The following is a 22,109-nucleotide window of genomic DNA, read 5'->3' as shown; positions in this document are numbered from 1 at the left end:
CCCCAGGGGGGTGGGGGAGGGTCTTTCCCGCCCGCTCGGAGGGGTCATGGGAAGGGGGGGGTCACGATAACGGGGGAGCGGTCGCGATATCCCCGCCCCCCCCCCCCCGCTCCGTTCCAGCGGCCCGGCGCGAGGGGCGTTTCCCGCCCCGCCCAGCCCCGCCCCCTCCCCCCGGAGGCCCCGCCCCCTCCGCGGGCTCCCCTATGAAAGGCGCCGCGCGCGGCCGCGCTACCGCCGGGCCAATCCGTGCCGCCGCCCCGCACTGCGCAGGCGCGGGGGGTTGGACGAGGAGCCGAGGCCACGCCCCCTCCGTGCACCAGGCCACGCCTCCTCTGCCCGCCAGGCCACGCCCCCCGCCTCTTTTTCCCGCCGCCGCCGCCGCCATGAGCGGGTGGGCCCCGTACGTGGACACGCTGCTGGCGGACGGCACCTGCCAGGACGCCGCCATCGTCGGCTATCGCGATACCCCCGCCGTGTGGGCCGCGGCCCCCGGCAAGACCTTCGCTAATATCACGGTAAGGGCTCGCTATCGCGACAGAAGGGGAAGGGTGGGGGGGGGGTTTCCCGCCCTGCAGCCCCGGTTGGCTCCGCCCCCTTGAGGGCGACGGGGGCCGAGGAGGGACAAAAAAGGGAGAAGAACGCGGGAGCTGCCAGCGTGGAGCGGCCCCGCCCATGGGGAGGAAGCGGGGGGGGGGAGCGGGTGTCTGCGAGGTCCTAACCCCCCCCCATGGGGTTATAGGGGCTGGGAAGGGGGGGCCCCTATGAACACCCCTCTGTGGGGTAATGGGATGACCCAGGAGTCCGCATGGTCCTGAAGCACCCCCGTCTAGTAATGGGTTTATGGGCGGTTATGGGGGCTGGGAAGGGGGGACCCCTATGGACACCCCTGTGTGGGGTAATGGTATCATCCAGGGGTCTGTAGGGTCCTAAAGCCCCCCCCCATTAAGTGGGTTTATGGCGGGGGGGCGGTCCTAAACCCACCTGGTGTTGGACATGGGGGGGTCCTAAACCCCTTCCCATACAGGATATGGGGAACTCGACCAGAACCCCCCTATATCCCTTTATGGGGAGACCCAGGCGTCCAGTGTGGGGGGGAGACCCGCACTGCCCCCCCCCATATCGCTTAATGGGAGGGTCCAGGTGTCCGCAGGGTCCTAAAGCCCCCCTATCACGGCTTTAGGAGGAGGGGGAACCCCTATGGCCCCCCCCCCCCATGTCACTCTGTGGGGCCTCTCCCACTCAAAGGGGGGTCGCGGGGGGGGGGAGCCCCAATTTAAATGATGAAAAAGACGAGAACCGTTGAGATTCAAGAGAAAAAGGAAATAAAAATGTGCGGAATGTGCCACTTCCCCGTGGGGGAGGGGCGGCCCGCGGGGCTTCCTGTGGGGGAGGGGCGGCGCAAACCCCTTCCCCCTCTCCCCCCCCCCCCCCCCCCATTTCCTGGTCCCCGGATGCCTGAAACCCCCCCGGAAATGGGGGGAGGGGGGAGGAAGTGGGGGGGGGGAGGGGTTGGGGTTAAGGAGGGAGAGGGTCCATTTAGGGGATGATTTATGGGGGTCTATGGGGCAGGGAGCACTTCAATGGGGGGGGGGGGTCCATGGCGGGGTTATGGGTGACCTGTCCCCAATTGCTCACTGTGGGACCCATTGGGGGGGTTATGGGGTGACCCATTGGGTTCATGGGGGTGGTCCATGGGGAGGGGGGGTCTGGGGTGACCTGGGCCCCATTACTCACTATGGGGCCCATGGGGGGGGTTATGGGGTGATCCATTGGGGCCCGGGGGGGGGGGGGGTTCTGGGTTGACCTGTTCCCCATTGCTCCCTGTGGGGGCCATGCAGTGACCCATGAAGTGTCCGGGGGGGGGGTCCAGGTCTATGTATCCTGTCCCCCCATAGCTCACTGTGGGGCCCATGGGGCGCTCTGGGATGATCCATTGTTGCCCATGGGGGGGGTCCAGGTCTATGTATCCTGTCCCCCCCATAGCTCACTGTGGGGCCCATGGGGCGCTCTGGGATGATCCATTGTTGCCCATGGGGGGGGTCCAGGTCTATGTATCCTGTCCCCCCATAGCTCACTGTGGGGCCCATGGGGCGCTCTGGGATGATCCATTGTTGCCCATGGGGGGGGTCCAGGTCTATGTATCCTGTCCCCCCATAGCTCACTGTGGGGCCCATGGGGCGCTCTGGGATGATCCATTGTTGCCCATGGGGGGAGTCCAGGTCTATGTATCCTGTCCCCCCATAGCTCACTGTGGGGCCCATGGGGGGCTCTGGGATGATCCATTGTTGCCCATGGGGGGAGTCCAGGTCTATGTATCCTGTCCCCCCATAGCTCACTGTGGGGCCCTTGGGGGGCTCTGGGATGATCCATTGTTGCGCATGGGGGGGTCCGCAGGCGGCGGAGGTGCAGGCGCTGGTGAGCCCCGAGCGGGGGCCGCTGCTGGTGTCGGGGCTGACGCTGGGGGGGCTGCGCTGCTCCGTGATCCGGGACTCGCTGCTGGTGGAGGGCGAGCACAGCATGGACCTGCGCAGCAAGGGGGGGGCGCCCGGCACCCCCACCGTCAACATCACCGCCGCCATCACCAACAAGAGTGAGTCGCCCCATAGCACCCTAGGGGACCCCCATCGCCCCATAGTACCCTAGGGGACCCCCATCGCCCCATAGCACCTTAGGGGACCGCCATCACCCCATAGCACCCTAGGGGACCCCCATCGCCCCATAGCACCCTATGGGACCCCCATCGCCCCATAGCACCCTAGGGGACCGCCATCACCCCATAGGCACCCTAGGGGACCCCCATCGCCCCATAGCACCCTATGGGACCCCCATCACCCCATAGCTCCCCTATGGAATCTCCCTGTCACCCCTTTGCGTCCCTACGTGACCCTCTGGAACCCTCCTGTCATCCCCATGTGACCTTATGGAGCCCCCCCGTCAGCTCATGTCACCCCTTAGCACCCCTATGGGACCCTGTGGGACCCCCCATCACCCCTATTGTGACCCTATGGAACCCTCCTGTCACCTCATGTCACCCCTTCCCACCCTTATGTGACCCTATGGAGTCTCCCATCACCCCTTTGCACCCCTATGGAATGCCCCATGGCACCCCCCCCCCAGCACCCCAATGTGACCCTATGGCACCCCCATCACCTCCTGACCCCCAAGTGCCCCGTGGCCTTTACCCCCCCCCCCCCCCATACACAGGGGGGTCCCAGCACTATGGGCTGACCCATTGGGGTCCATGGGGGGATGTGTGGGGCTCTCTATGGGGCAGCCCCACTGATCCACCGCCTCCTGCAGCCATCGTGTTGGCCATGGGCAAGGAGGGCGTCCACGGTGGGTGCGTGAACAAGAAGTGCTACGACATGGCCAACCACCTGCGGCGCTCGCAGTACTGAGCGCCCCACAAGTGCCCCCCGCCCCACAAGTGACCCCCCGGGACCCACAAGTGACCCCCCCCGGGACCATCAGGACCTGCCAGGGACCACCAGGACCTTCAGGACCTAATTCCCCCCCCTCCTTTTACACATCCGCCCCCCCCCCCCCCCCGCTGCGGGCAGCAATAAAGACGCCTCGTGGGGAGCTGCTGTGGGGCAGGATGTGTGGGGCAGGCCCCGCTGTGTACGTGTGGGGTGGGGAACGCCCGGGTCCAAGGTGCTGCACCACACCCGGGAGGGGCAAAGTCCGCTATGGGGCAGGGCTGCGGCCTCCCAACCCCCCCCCCCCGAGCCCCAGGAGGCAGTTGGGGGGCAGGAGAGCTGCTTGCGAGCACTTGGGGGGACCCGGATACCCCCATCAATGGGGCTCTATGGGGCTGCCCCACTGCACTGTGCGGCAGGAAGTGTGTGTAAGGGGGGGTGATGTGGGGCAGGCCCCATAGTTCAGGCCGGTTGTGGGGCGGAAGCGGCTCCGGCGCCACCGAGGCCTTATAAGGGCAACGACGCGGCCGGGACGCTTCCTTCCCCCCCCCCTCCGTGAGGGGCGGATGTGGGAGGAGGGGCCTGGGACCGGTGCCGTGGGGTGGCCCCGGGGCTGCCGTGGGGCTGGGTGGGATGTGAGGAGGAGCCGTGGGGCAGCGGTGCCCTCTGTCGCCGTTGTGGGTTCCGCCTGGGCACCCCAGGACGTACCTGTCCCTTCGGACGCTCCGGAACCGCGCCGGGTGGTGCCGAGGGCTCAGCGCAGCCTCGGCCCGGGGACGGGGCCCGGACGCGGCCCGGTCCCTCCCCTCCCGCCGCTCAACATGGCGGCGCCCGGGGGGTCTCCAGCTACGGATGGGCGGAGCCTCCTGCAGCAACAACCAATCCGCTCTGGGCAAGCTTCCCGCCTAAACACCTTCCACCAATGAGAGACGGCAGACGGCGGGCAGCCGGCAAGTGGGCCACGCCTCCCGCTCCGCTCAGATTAAGCCACGCCCCTCCAGGCAAACCCCGCCTCCAAGAGGCCGCGCCCGCTCCTCAGGCCACACCCCCCCAGGCCGCGCGCAGGCGCGCGGCGCAGGCGCACTGCCACCGCCCGTCCCCCGTCCCCCCCCGCCGGAGTCACCTTGGGGCGCGGCGGGTGCGGACCCCCGGGACGCCCCCGGGTCCTGGTGCCCTCCGCTCCCCGCCGGCAGCGGGACCCCCCCCGGGCCATGGCGGCCGAGAGGCCCAAGAGCTCCCCGAAGTGGGTGAAGTTCCTGTTCGGAGGCCTGGCCGGGTGAGAGCCACCGCGACCCCCCCCCCCCCCCCCCCCCGGTGCCCCCGAGCCCTGCGGCCCCTTCGGTCCAGGCCAGTGCCTCCTTAAAGCGCCTTTAACCCCCCCCCCATTGCCCCCTTAAACGCCTCCAAGCCCCCCATAAACCCTTCAGACCTCCCCAAACGCCTCCAGCCCGCCCAACAGCCACCCAAACCGTGTCCTGTGGCCCCTACACCCCCCAATGAACCCTGCAGAGCCCCAAAGCACCTTTAATCCCTCAAAACCCGCCCAGACCCCATCATTTACCCCCAAAACCCCTCAAATCCCCCCCAAACCCCTTTAAGACCCCCCCAAACCCCATCATTTACCCCCAAACCCCCTCAAATCCCTCCCAAACCCCTTTAAACCCCCCCAAACCCCATCATTTACCCCCCAAAACCCCTCAAATCCCCCCTAAACCCCTTTAAGACCCCCCCAAACCCCATCATTTACCCCTCAAATCCCCCCCAAACCCCTTTAAGACGCCCCCAAACCCCATCATTTACCCCCAAACCCCCTCAAATCCCCCCCAAACCCCTTTAAGACCCCCCCAAACCCCATCATTTACCCCCCAAAACCCCTCAAATCCCCCCTAAACCCCTTTAAGACCCCCCCAAACCCCATCATTTACCCCTCAAATCCCCCCCAAACCCCTTTAAGACCCCCCCAAACCCCATCATTTACCCCCAAACCCCCTCAAATCCCCCCCAAACCCCTTTAAGCCCCCCCAAACCCCATCATTTACCCCCAAAACCCCTCAAATCCCCCCCTAAACCCCTTTAAGCCCCCCCCAAACCCCATCATTTACCCCCAAACCCCCTCAAATCTCCCCCTAAACCCCTTTAAACCCCCCCAAACCCCATCATTTACCCCCAAACCCCATCATTTACCCCCAAACCCCCTCAAATCCCCCCCATAACCCCTTTAAACCCCCCCAAACCCCATCATTTACCCCCAAAACCCCTCAAATCCCCCCCATAACCCCTTTAAACCCCCCCAAACCCCATCATTTACCCCTCAAATCCCCCCCAAACCCCTTTAAGACCCCCCAAACCCCATCATTTACCCCCAAACCCCCTCAAATCCCCCCCATAACCCCTTTAAGCCCCCCCAAACCCCATCATTTACCCCCAAACCCCATCATTTACCCCCAAAACCCCTCAAATCCCCCCCTAAACCCCTTTAAACCCCCCCCAAACCCCATCATTTACCCCCAAAACCCCTCAAATCCCCCCCAAACCCCTTTAAGACCCCCCCAAACCCCATCATTTACCCCCCAAAACCCCTCAAATCCCCCCCATAACCCCTTTAAGCCCCCCCTAAACCCCATCATTTACCCCCAAACCCCATCATTTACCCCCAAACCCCATCATTTACCCCCCAACCCCCTCAAATCCCCCCCATAACCCCTTTAAGCCCCCCCCAAACCCCATCATTTACCCCTCAAATCCCCCCCATAACCCCTTTAAGCCCCCCCCAAACCCCATCATTTACCCCTCAAATCCCCCCCAAACCCCTTTAAGCCCCCCCCAAACCCCATCATTTACCCCTCAAATCCCCCCCAAACCCCTTTAAGCCCCCCCCAAACCCCATCATTTACCCCCAACCCCCCCCAAACCCCTTTGCAGGATGGGGGCCACGGTGTTCGTGCAGCCCCTGGACCTGGTCAAGAACCGGATGCAGCTCAGCGGGGAGGGGGCCAAGGCCCGCGAGTACCGGACGAGCCTGCACGCGCTGGGCTCCATCCTGCGCCACGAGGGCCTGCGCGGCATCTACAGCGGGTACGGGCGCGGGGGGCCCCAACCCGGGCTCGGGACCCCCGGGAACGGAACCAGGGCCCCCACAATGGGCTTGGGGCGCCCGAAAGTGGAGCCAGGAGCGGGTTTGGGGCCAGGCAGGGTCAGGTTTTGGGGTCAGGTTTGGGTTCCTGCTGCGGCTGAAGGTGGGGATGGAGGGGATGGGGATGGCGAGGAGGAGGATGATGACGGTGATGGTGTTGGGTGAAGACAGATGATGGTGATGATGAGGATGTTGGGTGAAGGTGACAACGATGATGATGGTGATGGATGATGGATGATGGATGATGGTGGTGATGTTGGGTGAAGATGCTGATGGATGCTGATGATGCTGATGGATGATGATGATGGTGATGATGATGGATGATGGTGATGCTGATGGATGATGATGATGGTGATGATGATGGATGATGGATGATGATGATGGATGATGGTGATGCTGATGATGGTGATGGTGATGGATGATGGTGATGATAATGGATGATGGTGATGATGATGGATGATGATGATGGATGCTGATGATGATGATGGTGATGATGATGGTGATGGTGATGATGATGGATGATGATGATGATGATGGTGATGATGATGGATGCTGATGATGATGATGGATGATGGTGATGGATGATGGTGATGATGATGGATGCTGATGATGATGATGGTGATGATGATGGATGATGGTGATGATGATGGATGATGATGATGGATGATGGTGATGATGATGGATGATGATGATGATGATGGTGATGATGATGGATGCTGATGATGGATGATGATGATGGTGATGACGATGGATGATGATGATGATGATGATGATGCTGACGGATGATGACGATGACGACGATGGACGATGCCGCTGCTGCTGCTCACGTCATCCCTGATGATGTCACTGCTGTTCTCCCTCCCCATAGGCTCTCGGCGGGGCTGCTGCGCCAGGCCACCTACACCACCACGCGCCTGGGGGTCTATAGCGTGGGGCTGGAGATGCTGGGGGCACCGGACGGGACCCCCCCCCCGTTCCTGGCCAAAGCCGCCGTGGGGATGAGCGCGGGCGCCGCCGGCGCCTTCGTGGGGACCCCGGCGGAGGTGGCGCTCATCCGGATGACAGCGGACGGGAGGTGGGCGTTGACCATGGGGCAGCCCCATTGATCCGTGGGGCAGCCCCATTGATCCCCCATTGGGGTTTACTCCTGACCGCCCCCCCCCCCGCCGCTTTGGTTCGCTCCAGGCTGCCCCCTGCCGAGCGCCGCGGGTACCGCAACGTGTTCGATGCCCTGGTGCGGATGGTGCGGGAGGAGGGACCCGCGACCCTCTGGAGGGTGAGACCCATAGGGACCCATTGCCCCCCATAGACCCCCCCGTACCCCTTCCCAATGGCATAGAAGAGGGGGGACCCCCCACTGTGGAGGGTTATGGGGTGTGTGGGTACCAGGGATACCCCAAACCCCCCCCCTCCACTGCCCAGGGCTGCATCCCCACCATGGCCCGCGCCGTCGTGGTCAACGCGGCCCAATTGGCCTCGTATTCCCAATCCAAGCAGTTCCTGCTGGACTCGGGTGAGTTGGGGGGGGGGGGTGTGTGTGTGTGTGAGATCCGGGGCTATGGGGCTGCTGCCCCATGGCTTCCGTGGGGCTGCCCTATAGATTGTCAGGGTGCGCTGGGCTGTTGCAGGCCGCTTCCAGGACGACATCCTGTGCCACTTCAGCGCCAGCATGATCAGCGGCCTGGTCACCACCGCCGCCTCCATGCCCGTGGACATCGTTAAGACCCGGTGGGTCATTAGCGCTAATGACCCCCCCCCCCCCCCAATGACCCCCCCCTCGTTGTGTTAATGGCGGGGTCGGATTTTGGGGCGTCCCCCCCCCAAATTGGCCTCTTTGCCCCCCAACAGCATCCAGAACATGCGGACCATCGACGGGAAGCCCGAGTACCGCGGGGGGCTGGTGAGTGGGGGGGGGGGGCACCCCCTAGATTTAGGTGTCTCCCCCATTCATGCCCCCCCCCATAGACCCACATTGGGGCCCCCCACCTCTGCCCCCCAGGACGTGCTGGTCAAGGTCATTCGCTACGAGGGCTTCTTCAGCCTCTGGAAGGGCTTCACCCCCTACTACGCGCGGCTCGGGCCCCACACGGTGCTGACCTTCATCTTCCTCGAGCAGATGAACAAGTGGTACCAGCGCCTCGTGCTCAGCGCCTGACCCCACGGAATCTATGGGGCAGCCCCATAGAGCCAATGGTGTCCCTTCAACCCCCCCCCAGGGCTCTTAACGCCGTGGGGTGTCCCTGTTAGGGGGCTGTGGAGCAGCCCTGTAGCTCTGTGGGGCGTCCCTTTTTACCTATAGCGGTTATGGGGCAGCCCCATAGCTCCGGGGGAGGGCTCCTTGGCTCTATGGGGCGAGGGGGTGGCCCTGTGGGGGTTTCTCTGTCCCTATGGGGACCCCATAAAGTGCTTCATGGATGATTCCATTCTCATCGCAGCGGCGGGGTTGGGGGGTGCCCCATGGCGGGGGCTGCCCCATAGCAGCGTCAGTGGGGGGGGGGGGGGGGGATTGTCCAGCGGGGAGGGCGTGGCTTCCCGCTGTCAATCACGTGGTGAACGAGCACGTGTCACGTGATGGCGTGTGGAGGCCGCCATATTGGGCCCGCATCCCAACCCAGCCAGAAAAGGGCCCGAATTCCCCATGGAAATGTCCCCGCACCCCCCCCAAAATGCAGCTTTCCCACCCCAAATTGCGCTTTTTTTACCCTTTAAATGCTTTTTCCAACTCAAGTAGTGATTTTCACCCCCGAAATGGGGCTTTTCCACCCCAAACTGAGGCTTTCTGCCCCCAAACCTGGCTTTCCTGTCCAAAACCGGGCTTTTTCACCACCGCGTGCTTTCTTCTCCCCAGAAATACGGTTTTTCCCCAAGAAACGCCCCTCATCCACAAAACCCCATCGCTCCAACCCCAAAACCGCCCCTTTTTCACCCCAAAACCGCCCCTTTTTCACCCCAAAACCGCCGCGTCTCCTCCGCACCACCTTTATTCCAGCTCCCCCCTCCGGACGGTTCCACCTCGCCCCGCGGAGAGGGGGGGGGGGGTTCCCGGCGCGGGGTCTTCCCCGCTCAGTGCAGGGGCCCGCCGTCCCCCCCCGGCAGCTGCGCCCCTGTTAGTACGCTCCGCTCCACGCCCTCCGCCGTGATGGTGGCCAAGCGCAGCACCCCCCCGCTGGAGCCGTCCCGCGCCATGGCCAGCGCCAGCGCTGCGGGGGGAGGCGGTCACAGCCCGGAACAGCCGCCAAAGAGACCCAAACCAGCCCGAAATTACCCCAAAATCCGCTTAAAGAGCCCCAAAATACCCCCAACCAGCCCAAAATAACCTTAAACAGCCCCAAAATAACCTTAAACAGCCCCAAAATAGCCCCAAACCAGCCCAAAATCCGCTTAAACAGCCCCAAAATAACCTTAAACAGCCCCAAAATAACCTTAAACAGCCCCAAAATAGCCCCAAACCAGCCCTGAAGAGCCCCGACCAACCCAAAGTAGCTCAAAACCAGCTCCAACCAACCTTAAATAGCCCCAGAGAGCCCAAAAGAGCCCCAGATCCCCCCGAATCCCCCAAAATAGCCTGAAAGAGGCCAAATAAGCCCCCACTGCAGCCCCAATCCCGCCCCACTGCAGCCCCAATCCCGCCCCACTGCAGCCCCACTGCAGCCCCAATCCCGCCCCACTGCAGCCCCACTGCAGCCCCAATCCCGCCCCACTGCAGCCCCAATCCCGCCCCACTGCAGCCCCACGGCCCCCCCCGGACGCACCGCGTGTGACCAGGTCCTGGCACTGGGCACGGCTCAGGCCGGGCGCGAAGGCGGCGTCGAGGAAGCCGTAAACGTAGGAGCTGCCGGAGCCGCCCACGGCCAGGGGCTGGCGCAGCAGCAGCCCCCCCAGCGGCACCACGTACACCTGCGGCAGAGCCGGCGCTATGGGGCGGCTATGGGGTGCCTGGGGGGCTGGGATCTGTGGTTATGGGGCAGGGGTGGGTGGTTATAGGGCTAGGCCAAGGAGTTATGGGGCTGGGATGGGCACTTATGGGGCTGGGATATATGGTTATGGGGCTGGGAGGGGAAGTTATGGGGCTGGGATATATGGTTATGGGGCTGGGATGGGCAGTTATGGGGCTGGGATATATGGTTATGGGGCTGGGATGAGCAGTTATGGGGCTGGGATATATGGTTATGGGGTTGGGAGGGGAAGTTATAGAGCTAGGCCAAGGAGTTATGGGGCTGGGATATATGGTTATGGGGCTGGGAGGGAAAGTTATGGGGCTGGGATATATGGTTATGGGGCTGGGAGGGAAAGTTATGGGGCTGGGATATATGGTTATGGGGCTGGAAGGGGAAGTTATGGGGGGAAATATGGGGTTTGGGTTGCTTTGCTGGGGCACTGTGTACACTTGAAGGTGCCATGGGGCAGAAGGCCCCACTGTGGGTCCAAGGGCCCTGTTAAGGGTCAGGCCTCACCTGCCCCCCGCGCCGTGGGTCCCATCCGGCCACGATGACGCCGGCGCTGAGCTCCTCGCGGTACCGGTAACACGTCTGCTGGAAGAGGCGCGCGGCCGTGCGCACCCGCGGCGGCTCCTCCAGCTCCACGCTATGGGGCAGAGTGGCCGTGAGCCCCATAGCAAGCCCTGCCCCATAGCAACACCCCCCCCCCCCCCCCGCCCCATAGCGCCCCACACGTGCCTATGGAAGGCGAGCTGGTAGGCGACGGCCTCAGCCACGGCCTGGGTGTCGGCAGCCGAGCCCGAGCGGCAGCAGAAGATGCGGTCGTGGATGGGGGTCAGCTTGTCCGTCACGCGATTGGCTATGTAGGACCTGACAGTGACGTCAGCAGTGACGTCGCCGTGACGTCACGGTGAGGTCATAGTGACGTCACGGTGACGGCATCACTGAGCTCACCCGGTGGTGGTGCGGGAATCGGCCCCAATGATGACGCCGCCGTCGAACTCCGCCGCCATGATGGTGGTCTGGGGTGGGGGGGCAGTGACACCTCTGCCCCATAACTGCCCCCCCAGCCCCATAACTGCCCCCCCCGACTCAATACTGCCCCCCAGAGGGGCTCTTTCAGCCCCACAGCTGCCCCACTCAGACCCATAACTGCAACCCCTGACCCATAACCACCCACCCGGACCCATAAGTGCCCCCCAAAAGGGGCTGTTTCAGCCCCATAGCTGCCCCATTCAGACCCACAACTGCCCCCCAGCCCCGTAACTGCCCCATTCACATCCATAATTACCACGTCTGTCAGATAAGTGCCCCCAATGGGGCTCTTTCAGCCCCATAACTGCCCCCCAGCCCCATAACTGCCCCATTCAGACCCATAACCACCCCGCTCTGCCCGATAAGTGCCCCCAAAGGGGCTCTTTCAAACCCGTAACTGCCCCATTCAGCCCCGTAACTGCTCCCCCCAGCCCCGTAACTGCCCCATAGCCCGCCCCGCCCCACATGCGCCCTATAGCGCCCCATAGCCCCCCATGCCGCTCACGCCGGTGCTGACGGGCTCCTCGGCCCAGTCCCGGGGCAGCCCCGGCCCGACCCACGGCTGCACCACCGCCGCCATCTCCCGCCGCGCTTTGCGACACCGCGCTTTGCGACACTCGTGTGACTCGGGCAATTTACCGCAATGGCGCGAAGCTCCCGCCTCGCTTTGCGGCAGCGCGGCTCCCAACGCTTCGCGCCAAGGGGATGCCGCGCTTTACGGCAGCGTGGCAGGTGCCTCACAGGTCCTGACAGGACGATAGTGATCACTCCTCATTCCCTCCTCCCACCATCCTCCAGCGCCGCTTCACTCCCATGTCGCGATTGGGGATCGCGATGTTCCATTTTCAAGGCATACGAGAAGTCTCGATGTGGATGACAGAAGGGGAAAATGATCTCCCTGAACTTTACCCGGGCAGGACCTGTCGCTGAGGTGATGGAGAAGCCAAGATGGCGGCGGCGCTGAGGGGTCGGGCCGCGATGGCGGCGGCTTGAGGGGAAGGAGGAGGAGGAGGAGGAAGATGGCGGAGGAGAAGAAGCTGAAGCTGAGCCACACGCTGCTGCCCGCCGAGTCCATGAAGGTGATGGCGGAGGCCATGGGCATCGGGCAGGTCCCCGAGGAGAGCTGCCAGCTGCTGGCCGAGGAGGCGAGCTACCGCCTCAAGGAGATCGCGCAGGTACGGGGGGGATCCATTGGGAATGGGAATGGGGGGGCCCAATCCCTCCGGATGACCCGGATCTGGGGGGGCAAAGGGAGGATTTGGGGGACCCCCCCCCCCCCGGCTTAGGGGGCACAAACCGCGTTTAGATGCAATGGCAGCGGCGGCTCTGTCCCCGCAGGACGCGCTCAAGTTCATGCACATGGGCAAGCGCCGCCGCCTCACGCCGGGGGACGTGGACTTCGCGCTCAAGCTGAAGAACGTGGAGGTGGCTCCCGGCCCCCCCCCCCCACCTCCATGGCAGGGGACGTTTGGGGGTGCCCCTGACCCCGTTCTCTGCCCCCCCCGCAGCCCCTGTACGGGTTCCAGGCGCAGGAGTTCCTCCCGTTCCGCTTCGCCAGCGGCGGCGGGCGCGAGCTCTACTTCTACGAGGAGAAGGAGGTGGAGCTGAGCGACATCATCAACACCCCCCTGCCCCGCGTGCCCCTCGACGTCTGCATCAAGGGTGAGGTTGGGCTGATCCGGGCTGATTTTGGGGTGATCCGGGCTGATTTTGGGGTGATTCAGGCTGATTTGGGGGAGATTTAGGCTGATTTTGGGGTGATTCAGGCTGATTTTGGGGTGATTCGGGCTGATTTTGGGGTGATTCGGGCTGATTTTGGGGTGATTCAGGCTGATTTGGGGGTGATTCAGGCTGATTTTGGGGTGATTTGGGCTGATTTTGGGGTGATTCAGGCTGATTTGGGGGAGATTTAGGCTGATTTTGGCGTAGTTTGGGCTGATTTTGGGGTGATTCAGGCTGATTTGGGGGAGATTTAGGCTGATTTTGGCGTAGTTTGGGCTGATTTTGGTGTAGTTTGGGCTGATTTTGGGGTGATTCGGGCTGATTTTGGGGTGATTTGGGCTGATTTTGGGGTGATTCAGGCTGATTTGGGGGAGATTTAGGCTGATTTTGGCGTAGTTTGGGCTGATTTTGGGGTGATTCAGGCTGATTTGGGGGAGATTTAGGCTGATTTTGGCGTAGTTTGGGCTGATTTTGGTGTAGTTTGGGCTGATTTTGGGGTGATTCGGGCTGATTTTGGGGTGATTCAGGCTGATTTTGGGGTGATTCAGGCTGATTTGGGGGAGATTTAGGCTGATTTTGGCGTAGTTTGGGCTGATTTTGGGGTAGTTTGGGCTGATTTGGGGGAGATTTAGGCTGATTTTGGCGTAGTTTGGGCTGATTTTGGTGTAGTTTGGGCTGATTTTGGGGTGATCCGGGCTGATTTTGGGGTGATTTGGGCTGATTTTGGGGTGATTTTGGGCTGATTTTGGGGTGATCCGGGCTGATTTTGGGGTGATTCGGGCTGATTTTGGGGTGATTTGGGCTGATTTGAGGGTGATTCGGGCTGATTTTGGGGTGATTTAGGCTGATTTTGGGGTGATTTGGACTGATTTTGGGGTGATTTGGGCTGGTTTTGGTGAAATTTAGGCTGATTTTGGGGTAGTTCTGAGTGTCCTCACCTCTCTCTTCCTCTCTCCCCAGCTCACTGGCTCAGCATCGAGGGGGTGCAGCCGGCCATCCCCGAGAACCCCCCTCCTGGTGCGTGATCCCCCCCATCGTCCTCACCTGGGGGCCCCCCAAACCCCCTTTGTGCCCCCAAAACCCCTTTGTCCCCCCCATAGCCCCCAAGGAGCAGCAGAAGGCGGAGGCCACTGAGCCCCTCAAGTCCACCAAGCCAGGGCAGGAGGAGGACGGGGCCCTGAAGGGCAAAGGCCAGAGCGTGGCCACCGCGGACGGCAAAGGTGGGTGCCCATGGGGTGTCTGGGGGGTGCCCATGGGGTGTCTGGGGGGTGCCCATGGGGCGCCCCTGCAGGGTTATGACCCCCCCCGTCCCCAGGGAAGGAGAAGAAGGGCCCGCTGCTGGAGGGGGCCCCGCTGCGCCTCAAGCCCCGCAGCGTGCACGAGCTCTCGGTGGAGCAGCAGCTTTACTACAAGGAGATCACCGAGGCCTGCGTGGGCTCCTGCGAGGCCAAGCGAGCCGTGAGTGGCCCCAAAGCCCCCCCCTTCGGGTCCCCAGCACCCCATGGAGGGAAATTGTCCCCCCCCCCGTTGAGATGCCCTCAGCCAAGCGCTGAGCTCTGGGGCCGGGGTCTCTGTGCTGCCCCGTTCCCCCCCCACCATGACCCCAGCGCTCAACTTACGGCTCTTGTCACCCCCTCCCCTGTCCCCCCCTGCCCATGGGGTGTCCCCATGCTCACAGGAGGCCCTGCAGAGCATCGCCACCGACCCGGGCCTCTACCAGATGCTGCCGCGCTTCAGCACCTTCATCTCCGAGGGGGTGAGCTCCACGTGGGGGGTGCCCCACGGCGACGGGACCCCCGGGCACGGCCCCAGTGGGGTGACACCGGTGACACCCCCCCCCCCCAGGTGCGCGTCAACGTGGTGCAGAACAACCTGGCCCTGCTCATCTACCTCATGCGCATGGTGAAGGCGCTGATGGACAACCCCACCTTGTACCTGGAGAAATACGTGAGGCCCCCCCCGCATCCCGTATCCCGCGCCCGTGTCCCTCGGGCTTCCCTGCGGAGCCCCCATGGAGTCCCCGGTGGTGCCCGCAGCTGCACGAGCTCATCCCCGCCGTCATGACGTGCATCGTGAGCCGCCAGCTCTGCCTGCGCCCGGACGTGGACAACCACTGGGCGCTGCGGGACTTCGCCGCCCGCCTCGTGGCGCAGGTCTGCAAGAACTTCAGCACCACCACCAACAACGTGCAGAGCCGCATCACCAAGACCTTCACCAAGGTGCGGCGGGCGCGGGGCGCGGGGCGGGCGGCGCGGGCGGGACGTGGGTCCGCAGCCTCCTCCCTCTGCCCTAGAGCTGGGTGGACGAGAAGACCCCCTGGACCACGCGCTACGGCTCCATCGCAGGCCTGGCTGAGCTGGGCCACGACGTGAGTGAAGCCCCGTGTGCCCCCCCCCCCCGTGTCCCCGTTGCCCCGTGTCCCACCGTGTCCCCCCCCCCATCCCCAGGTCATCAAGACGCTGATCCTGCCGCGGCTGCAGGTGGAGGGCGAGCGGCTCCGGAGCATCCTGGAAGGTCCCGTGGTCAGCAACATCGACAAGATCGGGGCCGACCACGTCCAGACCCTGCTGCTGGTGGGATGCGGGGGCACCGTGGCGCTGGGGGTGCCCGATGCTGGCACTGGTGGGGTGCCGGTGCCCCCGTGGGGTCCCCATGGTGCCCATCTCCCCACAGAAGCACTGCGCCCCGGTGCTGGCCAAGCTGCGGGCCCCCCCGGACCAGCCCGAGGCCTATCGGGGGGACTTCGGGTACCTGGGGGCACTGCTCTGCTCCCACGTGGGCAAAGCGCGGGCGCAGGCGGCGCTGGCGGCGCAGCAGGTGAACAGGACCACGCTGACCATCACCCAGGTGGGTGCCGGGGGGGGGCTATGGGGGGGCCATGGGGACCCCCCCCCCCCCCTCACTGGTGTCATCCCCGTCCCCAGCCCCGGCCCACGCTGACGCTGTCCCAGCCCCCCCCGGCCGTGCCCGGGGCGCCCCCCCCGCGCCCCCCCGGGCTGCTGAAGGTGCCGGGGGCCATCGCTGTGCCCGTGGGGGGGGCGCGGGGGGGGCCCCCCCAGCCCTCACCGCCCCCCAAGTTCATCGTCATGGGAGCAGGCGCTGGCCAGCAGGTATGGACGTGGGGTATTATGGGATGGGTGGGGTATTATGGGATGTGTGGGGTATTATGGGATGTGTGGGTATTATGGGATGTGTGGGGTATTAGGGGATGTGTGGGGTATTATGGGATGTGTGGGGTATTAGGGGATGTGTGGGTATTAGGGGATGTGTGGGGTATTATGGGGTGTGTGGGTATTATGGGATGTGTGGGGTATTGGGGGATGTGTGGGTATTAGGGGATGTGTGGGGTATTGGGGGATGTGTGGGTATTATGGGATGTGTGGGGTATTGGGGGATGTGTGGGTATTATGGGATGTGTGGGGTATTAGGGGATGTGTGGGTATTATGGGATGTGTGGGTATTAGGGGATGTGTGGGGTATTAGGGGATGTGTGGGGTATTAGGGGATGTGTGGGGTATTATGGGATGTGTGGGTATTATGGGATGTGTGGGTATTATGGGATGTGTGGGGTATTGGGGGATGTGTGGGTATTATGGGATGTGTGGGGTATTAGGGGATGTGTGGGTATTATGGGATGTGTGGGTATTAGGGGATGTGTGGGGTATTAGGGGATGTGTGGGGTATTAGGGGATGTGTGGGGTATTAGGGGATGTGTGGGGTATTATGGGATGTGTGGGGTATTGGGGGATGTGGGTCCCATCGCACTCTGTTTCCCTCCAGGTGCTCACGTTCAGCACCAGCCCCGCGCCCACGGCCACGTCCCCGGTGAGCACCAGCGCCCCCAGCGTGCAGCCGGTGGTGAAGCTCGTGTCGGCCGCCCCCACGGTGCCCAGCGCCACGGTGAGCGCCGTGGCCGGCAGCGTGCAGAAATACATCGTGGTGTCCCTGCCCCCCCCCGGCGACGCCAAACCCCCCCGGCCCCCGCCGCCGCCCCCCCCGGCCCCCAGCCCTCCCCCCCCGCTGCTGTCACCCCCAAAGCAGAGCCTGGGGACAGCCCCCAGGGGCACCCGGGGACACCCGGGGACACCCAGTGACCCCCCATGGTCCTCTATGGGGACAGCCAATGATACCCCCTGCAATGGCCCTCTATGGGGACACTGGGGGGGTCCCCCAATGTACCCCCATGTAACCCGTGTTGTAAATAGTCCAATAAACCCCCAGTGCCTCCCAGTTCATCCCAGTGCCCCCCCCGGGCCCCCTTGCACAAGCGCTCCCCTTTGCACACCCATTTGCACAAGACCCCCCCCAGGGGAGCCCAGAGGGGGCGGAACCAACCCCTTTATAACCACCGGGTCCTAGCGCCCACCCCCTCTGCTCCCATTGCCTCCCATTGCCCCCCGAGTGCCCCCAATGCCGCTGCACTTCGCCCCGCTCCGGATCCCGCTCCAGCGCCGGCTCCAAACGGCGGCCGTTCTGCAGTGGGTCTTCTCCTTCCTCGCCCTGGGTGAGCCCCCAAACCCCCCCCCAACCCTCTTTAACCCCCCTGAACCCCCCTGACCCACTGGGTGCCCGTAGGGAATGGTGCACCCAGGAGGGGTTTCGGGTGCTGGGGGGTAATGGGGACTCCCCGAAATGGAGTGACCCTGGGGGGGGTCCTCCAATCCCTCCACTCCCCCTTTCTCCCTTCCCTGTGTTTCCCATAGGGAGTCGTGGACACAGGGGGGGATTTGGGAATGTGTCCCTCCTAGGGATCACTGCACACACACAAGGGGGGTGTTTCGGGGTACCGGGACGCCCCCATCCCGCTGTGGCTAAGCGGGGTGCCGCGCTGTCCCCCCCCCCGGAACACAATGGTGCAGTCCAGCGCTGTGTCCCCCCATAGGGATCACTGCACACACACATACACACAGGAGGGGTGTTTCGGGGTACCGGGACGCCCCCATCCCGCTGTGGCTAAAGCGGGGTGCCGCGCTGTCCCCCCCCCCGGAACACATGGTGCAGTCCAGCGCTGTGTCCCCCCATAGGGATCACTGCACACACACATACACACAGGAGGGGTGTTTCGGGGTACCGGGACGCCCCCATCCCGCTGTGGCTAAGCGGGGTGCCGCGCTGTCCCCCCCCCGGAACACAATGGTGCAGTCCAGCGCTGTGTCCCCCCATAGGGATCACTGCACACACACATACACACAGGAGGGGTGTTTTGGGGTACCGGGACGCCCCCATCCCGCTGTGGCTAAGCGGGGTGCCGCGCTGTCCCCCCCCGGAACACAATGGTGCAGTCCAGCGCTGTGTCCCCCCATAGGGATCACTGCACACACACATACACACAGGAGGGGTGTTTCGGGGTACCGGGACGCCCCCATCCCGCTGTGGCTAAGCGGGGTGCCGCGCTGTCCCCCCCCCGGAACACAATGGTGCAGTCCAGCGCTGTCCCCCCATAGGGATCACTGCACACACACATACACACAGGAGGGGTGTTTCGGGGTACCGGGACGCCCCATCCCGCTGTAGCTAAGCGGGGTGCCGCGCTGTGTCCCCCCCCCCCCCCCCCCCCGGCACACAATGGTGCAGCCCAGGTGTGCACGCTGCTGTTCGCGCTGGCGCTGCGCGGGCCCCTCTGCCTGCCCGCGCTGCTCTACGGGCTCTGGCTGTGGGCGGACCGCGACACCCCCTGCCGCGGGGGGCGCCCTTCCCGCTGGGTCCGCTCCTGGACGCCTCTGGAGTACTTCCGGGATTACTTCCCATCTCGGTGAGCCGGGGCAGCGCGGTTTGATGGGGTCCTCGGGTGGCTTTAGCTGCCCGCCCCAGTGCCCCCCATTGAGTCCCCTCTCCCGTGCCTGCTGCCGCAGCTCCGGCGCACGGCGCCGCTGGAGCCCAACGGGAGCTACCTCCTGGGCCTGCACCCCCACGGCGTCCTGGCCGCCGGCGCCTTCGGCAACTTCTGCACCGAGGCCACCGGGGTTCGGGCGCCTCTTCCCGGGCTGCGCCCGCAGCTCCTGACCCTGCCCGCCTGGTTCCGGGTGCCCCTGCTCCGGGAGTACCTCATGGCCGGAGGTGGGCCCCAAAACTGGGGTCGGGGGGGGCCCTAAAAGGGGTTTCGGGGGTCCCATTGCCCCCCATTGTCCCCCCCAGGGTTGGTGTCCTCGGAGCGCCGCAGCCTCGAGTTCCTCCTGAGCCGCACCGGGGGCGGCCACGTGCCGCGATCGTGCTGGGGGGGCCCCCGAGGCCCTGGACGCGCACCCGGGGGCGCTGCGCCTGCGCCTTCGGCACCGAACGGGCTTCGTGCGCTGCGCGCTGCGGCACGGGTGCGCTTGGGGGGGGAATGTGAATGTGAATGTGTGTGTGCTTATGGCACTGGGATATCCCATTGGAGCTCTGGAGGGGGGTGTTTATGGCACTGGGTTATCCCATTGGCAGAGCCGGGGGGTGTATTGCACTGGTTATCCCATTGGCAGAGCCGGGGGGGTGTTCATGGCACTGGGTTATCCCATTGGCAGAGCAGGGGGATTGTTCATGCCACTGGGTTATCCCATTGGAGCTCTGGAGGGGGTGTTCATGGCACTGGGTTATCCCATTGGCAGCTCTTGGGGGGTTTTTCATGGCACTGGGTTATCCCATTGGAGCTCTGGAGGGGGGTTGTTCATGGCACTGGGTTATCCCATTGGAGCTCTGGAGGGGGGTTGTTCATGGCACTGGGTTATCCCATTGGCAGCTCTTGGGGGGGTGTTCATGGCACTGGGTTATCCCATTGGCAGCTCTTGGGGGGGTGTTCATGGCACTGGGTTATCCCATTGGCAGAGCCGGGGGGGTGTTCATGGCACTGGGTTATCCCATTGGCAGCTCTTGGGGGGGTGTTCATGGCACTGGGTTATCCCATTGGCAGAGCCGGGGGGTTGTTCATGGCACTGGGTTATCCCATTGGCAGCTCTTGGGGGGGTGTTCATGGCACTGGGTTATCCCATTGGCAGAGCCGGGGGGGTGTTCATGGCACTGGGTTATCCCATTGGCAGAGCCGGGGGGGTGTTCATGGCACTGGGTTATCCCATTGGCAGAGCCGGGGGGGTGGTTGCGGCGCTGTTCCCTCCTCCGGACTCACCCCCCCCCCCCCGCAGCGCGGCGCTGGTGCCCGTGTTCTCGTTCGGGAGAACGAGCTGTTCCGCCAGGTGCGCAACCCCCCCGGCTCGGCGCTGCGCGCGCTCCAGGCCCGCGCCCAGCGCGCGCTCGGCTTCGCGCTCCCGCTCTTCCACGCGCGCGGCGTCTTCCAGTACGACGTCGGGCTCCTCCCCTTCCGGCGGGCCGTGTGCAGCGTGGGTGAGACCATTGCGGCCATTGCGGGGGGGGGGGGGGGGACGGGACGGACAGAGACCATGTGTGACACTATGGGGGGGTTAGAGGTGGGAATGGGCAGGAACCACCTGTGCATTGCGGGGGGGGGGGGGAGCCCCAATAATCCCCCCATGGGGTTGAACGGGGCAGTTCCATACGGACAAGGGAGGGGGGAGGTGTTGGTTCATTCCCACCTCTTGGGGGCCCCCCCCCCCCAATAACGCCCCTTTATGGGGTCTCTCCGCAGTGGGGCGCCCGCTGCTGCTGCCGCGCATCCCGGACCCCCCCCCCGAGGCCGTGGCGCTGTGGCACGCCCGGTACCTGCGGAGCCTCACGGAGCTCTTCGAGCGGCACAAGGCGGAGTTCGGGGTCCCCCCCGAGCGGCACCTGAGCTTCGTGTGACCCCCGACACCCCCCCCCCCCCCCATGGGGCCCACGTGTGGGGGTCCCCGAACCCCAATAAACGGCTCCAGTGGAGGCGCAGGGAGGGTTTTTGGGGGGCAGGAGCCCGGTTTACACCAGTGCGGGGCAATGGGGGCACTAAGGGGGTATTGGGGGGCAATGGGGGCATTAAGGGGGTATTGGGGGGCAATGGGGGCACTAAAGGGGTATTGGGGGGCAATGGGGGCACTAAAGGGGTATTGGGGGGCGATGGGGGCACTAAGGGGGTATTGGGGGGCAATGGGGGCATTAAGGGGGTATGGGGGGCAATGGGGGCACTAAAGGGGTATTGGGGGCAATGGGGGCACTAAAGGGGTATTGGGGGCGATGGGGGCACTAAGGGGGTATTGGGGGGCAATGGGGGCACTAAGGGGGTATTGGGGGGCAATGGGGGCATTAAGGGGGTATTGGGGGGCAATGGGGGGCACTAAGGGGTATTGGGGGGCAATGGGGGCATTAAGGGGGTATTGGGGGGCAATGGGGGCACTAAGGGGGTATTGGGGGCAATGGGGGCACTAAGGGGGTATTGGGGGGCAATGGGGGCATTAAGGGGGTATTTGGGGGGCAATGGGGCACTAAAGGGGTATTGGGGGCAATGGGGCATTAAGGGGGTATTGGGGGCAATGGGGCACTAAAGGGGCATTGGGGGCAATGGGGGCATTAAGGGGGTATTGGGGGGCAATGTGGGCACTAAGGGGGTATTGGGGGGCAATGTGGGCACTAAGGGGGTATTGGGGGGCAATGGGGCACTAAAGGGGTATTGGGGGCAATGGGGGCACTAAGGGGGTATTGGGGGGCAATGGGGGCACTAAGGGGGTATTGGGGGGCAATGGGGGCATTAAGGGGGTATTGGGGGCAATGGGGGCATTAAGGGGGTATTGGGGGGCAATGGGGGGGTCTATGGGGGGAGCTGTTGGGTCCTCGTTGGGGGGGGGGGGGGAGGTTGACCCCGCCCTGACCCCGTGACGTCACACGTAGGCGTTTCCGCACGTACTTGTCGCCGAGGCTTGGCGGCGGGGGGAGGGGGAGCTGTGGGGGGAGGGGTGGTGTTGGTGCCACGTGACCAGCGCCCCCCTCCCCCCGCCCCTCTTG

General features: G+C 64.3%; 4 protein-coding genes across 4 annotated transcripts; 3 read left to right on the top strand and 1 right to left on the bottom strand.

Annotated features, from left to right (window-relative positions):
- Positions 1-243: 243 nt before the first annotated feature.
- Positions 244-3,545, top strand: PFN1 (profilin 1). Its single transcript, XM_080636415.1, has 3 exons — positions 244-515; positions 2,395-2,590; positions 3,301-3,545. Exons 1-3 carry the CDS (start codon positions 384-386, stop codon positions 3,396-3,398), a joined length of 426 nt encoding a protein of 141 aa, XP_080492541.1. The 5' UTR covers positions 244-383; the 3' UTR covers positions 3,399-3,545.
- Positions 3,546-4,036: 491 nt separating this feature from the next.
- Positions 4,037-9,264, top strand: SLC25A11 (solute carrier family 25 member 11). Its single transcript, XM_080636413.1, has 8 exons — positions 4,037-4,695; positions 6,342-6,494; positions 7,421-7,627; positions 7,738-7,828; positions 7,975-8,065; positions 8,181-8,280; positions 8,401-8,452; positions 8,552-9,264. Exons 1-8 carry the CDS (start codon positions 4,631-4,633, stop codon positions 8,705-8,707), a joined length of 915 nt encoding a protein of 304 aa, XP_080492539.1. The 5' UTR covers positions 4,037-4,630; the 3' UTR covers positions 8,708-9,264.
- Positions 9,265-9,310: 46 nt separating this feature from the next.
- Positions 9,311-12,242, bottom strand: LOC308231236 (proteasome subunit beta type-6-like). Its single transcript, XM_080636414.1, has 6 exons — positions 12,031-12,242; positions 11,445-11,512; positions 11,229-11,360; positions 11,007-11,136; positions 10,305-10,449; positions 9,311-9,752 (listed from the first exon to the last, which is right to left on the bottom strand). Exons 1-6 carry the CDS (start codon positions 12,103-12,105, stop codon positions 9,616-9,618), a joined length of 687 nt encoding a protein of 228 aa, XP_080492540.1. The 5' UTR covers positions 12,106-12,242; the 3' UTR covers positions 9,311-9,615.
- Positions 12,243-12,544: 302 nt separating this feature from the next.
- TAF6 (TATA-box binding protein associated factor 6) lies at positions 12,545-21,036 on the top strand (the record flags this gene model as incomplete). Its single annotated transcript, XM_080636411.1, has 16 exons — positions 12,545-12,700; positions 12,864-12,950; positions 13,034-13,187; positions 14,208-14,264; positions 14,348-14,467; positions 14,563-14,705; positions 14,926-15,003; positions 15,093-15,194; positions 15,284-15,466; positions 15,541-15,615; positions 15,695-15,820; positions 15,921-16,094; positions 16,172-16,357; positions 17,028-17,147; positions 20,363-20,561; positions 20,824-21,036. The coding sequence occupies 16 exons, from the start codon at positions 12,545-12,547 to the stop codon at positions 20,976-20,978; spliced, it is 2,115 nt and encodes a 704-aa protein (XP_080492537.1). The 3' UTR covers positions 20,979-21,036.
- Positions 21,037-22,109: the final 1,073 nt, after the last annotated feature.

This window comes from Psittacula echo, assembly GCF_963264785.1.
Source record: "Psittacula echo genome assembly, chromosome: 32".
NCBI classification, from domain to species: domain Eukaryota; kingdom Metazoa; phylum Chordata; class Aves; order Psittaciformes; family Psittacidae; genus Psittacula; species Psittacula echo.
This window is presented reverse-complemented; position numbering and strand designations above follow the sequence as displayed.

Bases quoted from the DNA above. Each gene is read 5' to 3' on its own strand.
- PFN1 (XM_080636415.1), top strand. From the start codon at position 384: ATGAGCGGGTGGGCCCCGTACGTGGACACGCTGCTGGCGGACGGCACC. The intron at 516-2,394 runs GTAAGGGCTCGC...GGGGGTCCGCAG, and splicing joins AGACCTTCGCTAATATCACG to GCGGCGGAGGTGCAGGCGCT. The intron at 2,591-3,300 runs GTGAGTCGCCCC...CGCCTCCTGCAG, and splicing joins CGCCGCCATCACCAACAAGA to CCATCGTGTTGGCCATGGGC.
- SLC25A11 (XM_080636413.1), top strand. From the start codon at position 4,631: ATGGCGGCCGAGAGGCCCAAGAGCTCCCCGAAGTGGGTGAAGTTCCTG. The intron at 6,495-7,420 runs GTACGGGCGCGG...CCCTCCCCATAG, and splicing joins CTGCGCGGCATCTACAGCGG to GCTCTCGGCGGGGCTGCTGC. The intron at 7,628-7,737 runs GTGGGCGTTGAC...GGTTCGCTCCAG, and splicing joins CGGATGACAGCGGACGGGAG to GCTGCCCCCTGCCGAGCGCC.
- LOC308231236 (XM_080636414.1), bottom strand. From the start codon at position 12,105: ATGGCGGCGGTGGTGCAGCCGTGGGTCGGGCCGGGGCTGCCCCGGGAC. The intron at 11,513-12,030 runs GTGAGCGGCATG...CCCCCACCCCAG, and splicing joins AGGAGCCCGTCAGCACCGGC to ACCACCATCATGGCGGCGGA. The intron at 11,361-11,444 runs GTGAGCTCAGTG...CGTCACTGTCAG, and splicing joins GATTCCCGCACCACCACCGG to GTCCTACATAGCCAATCGCG.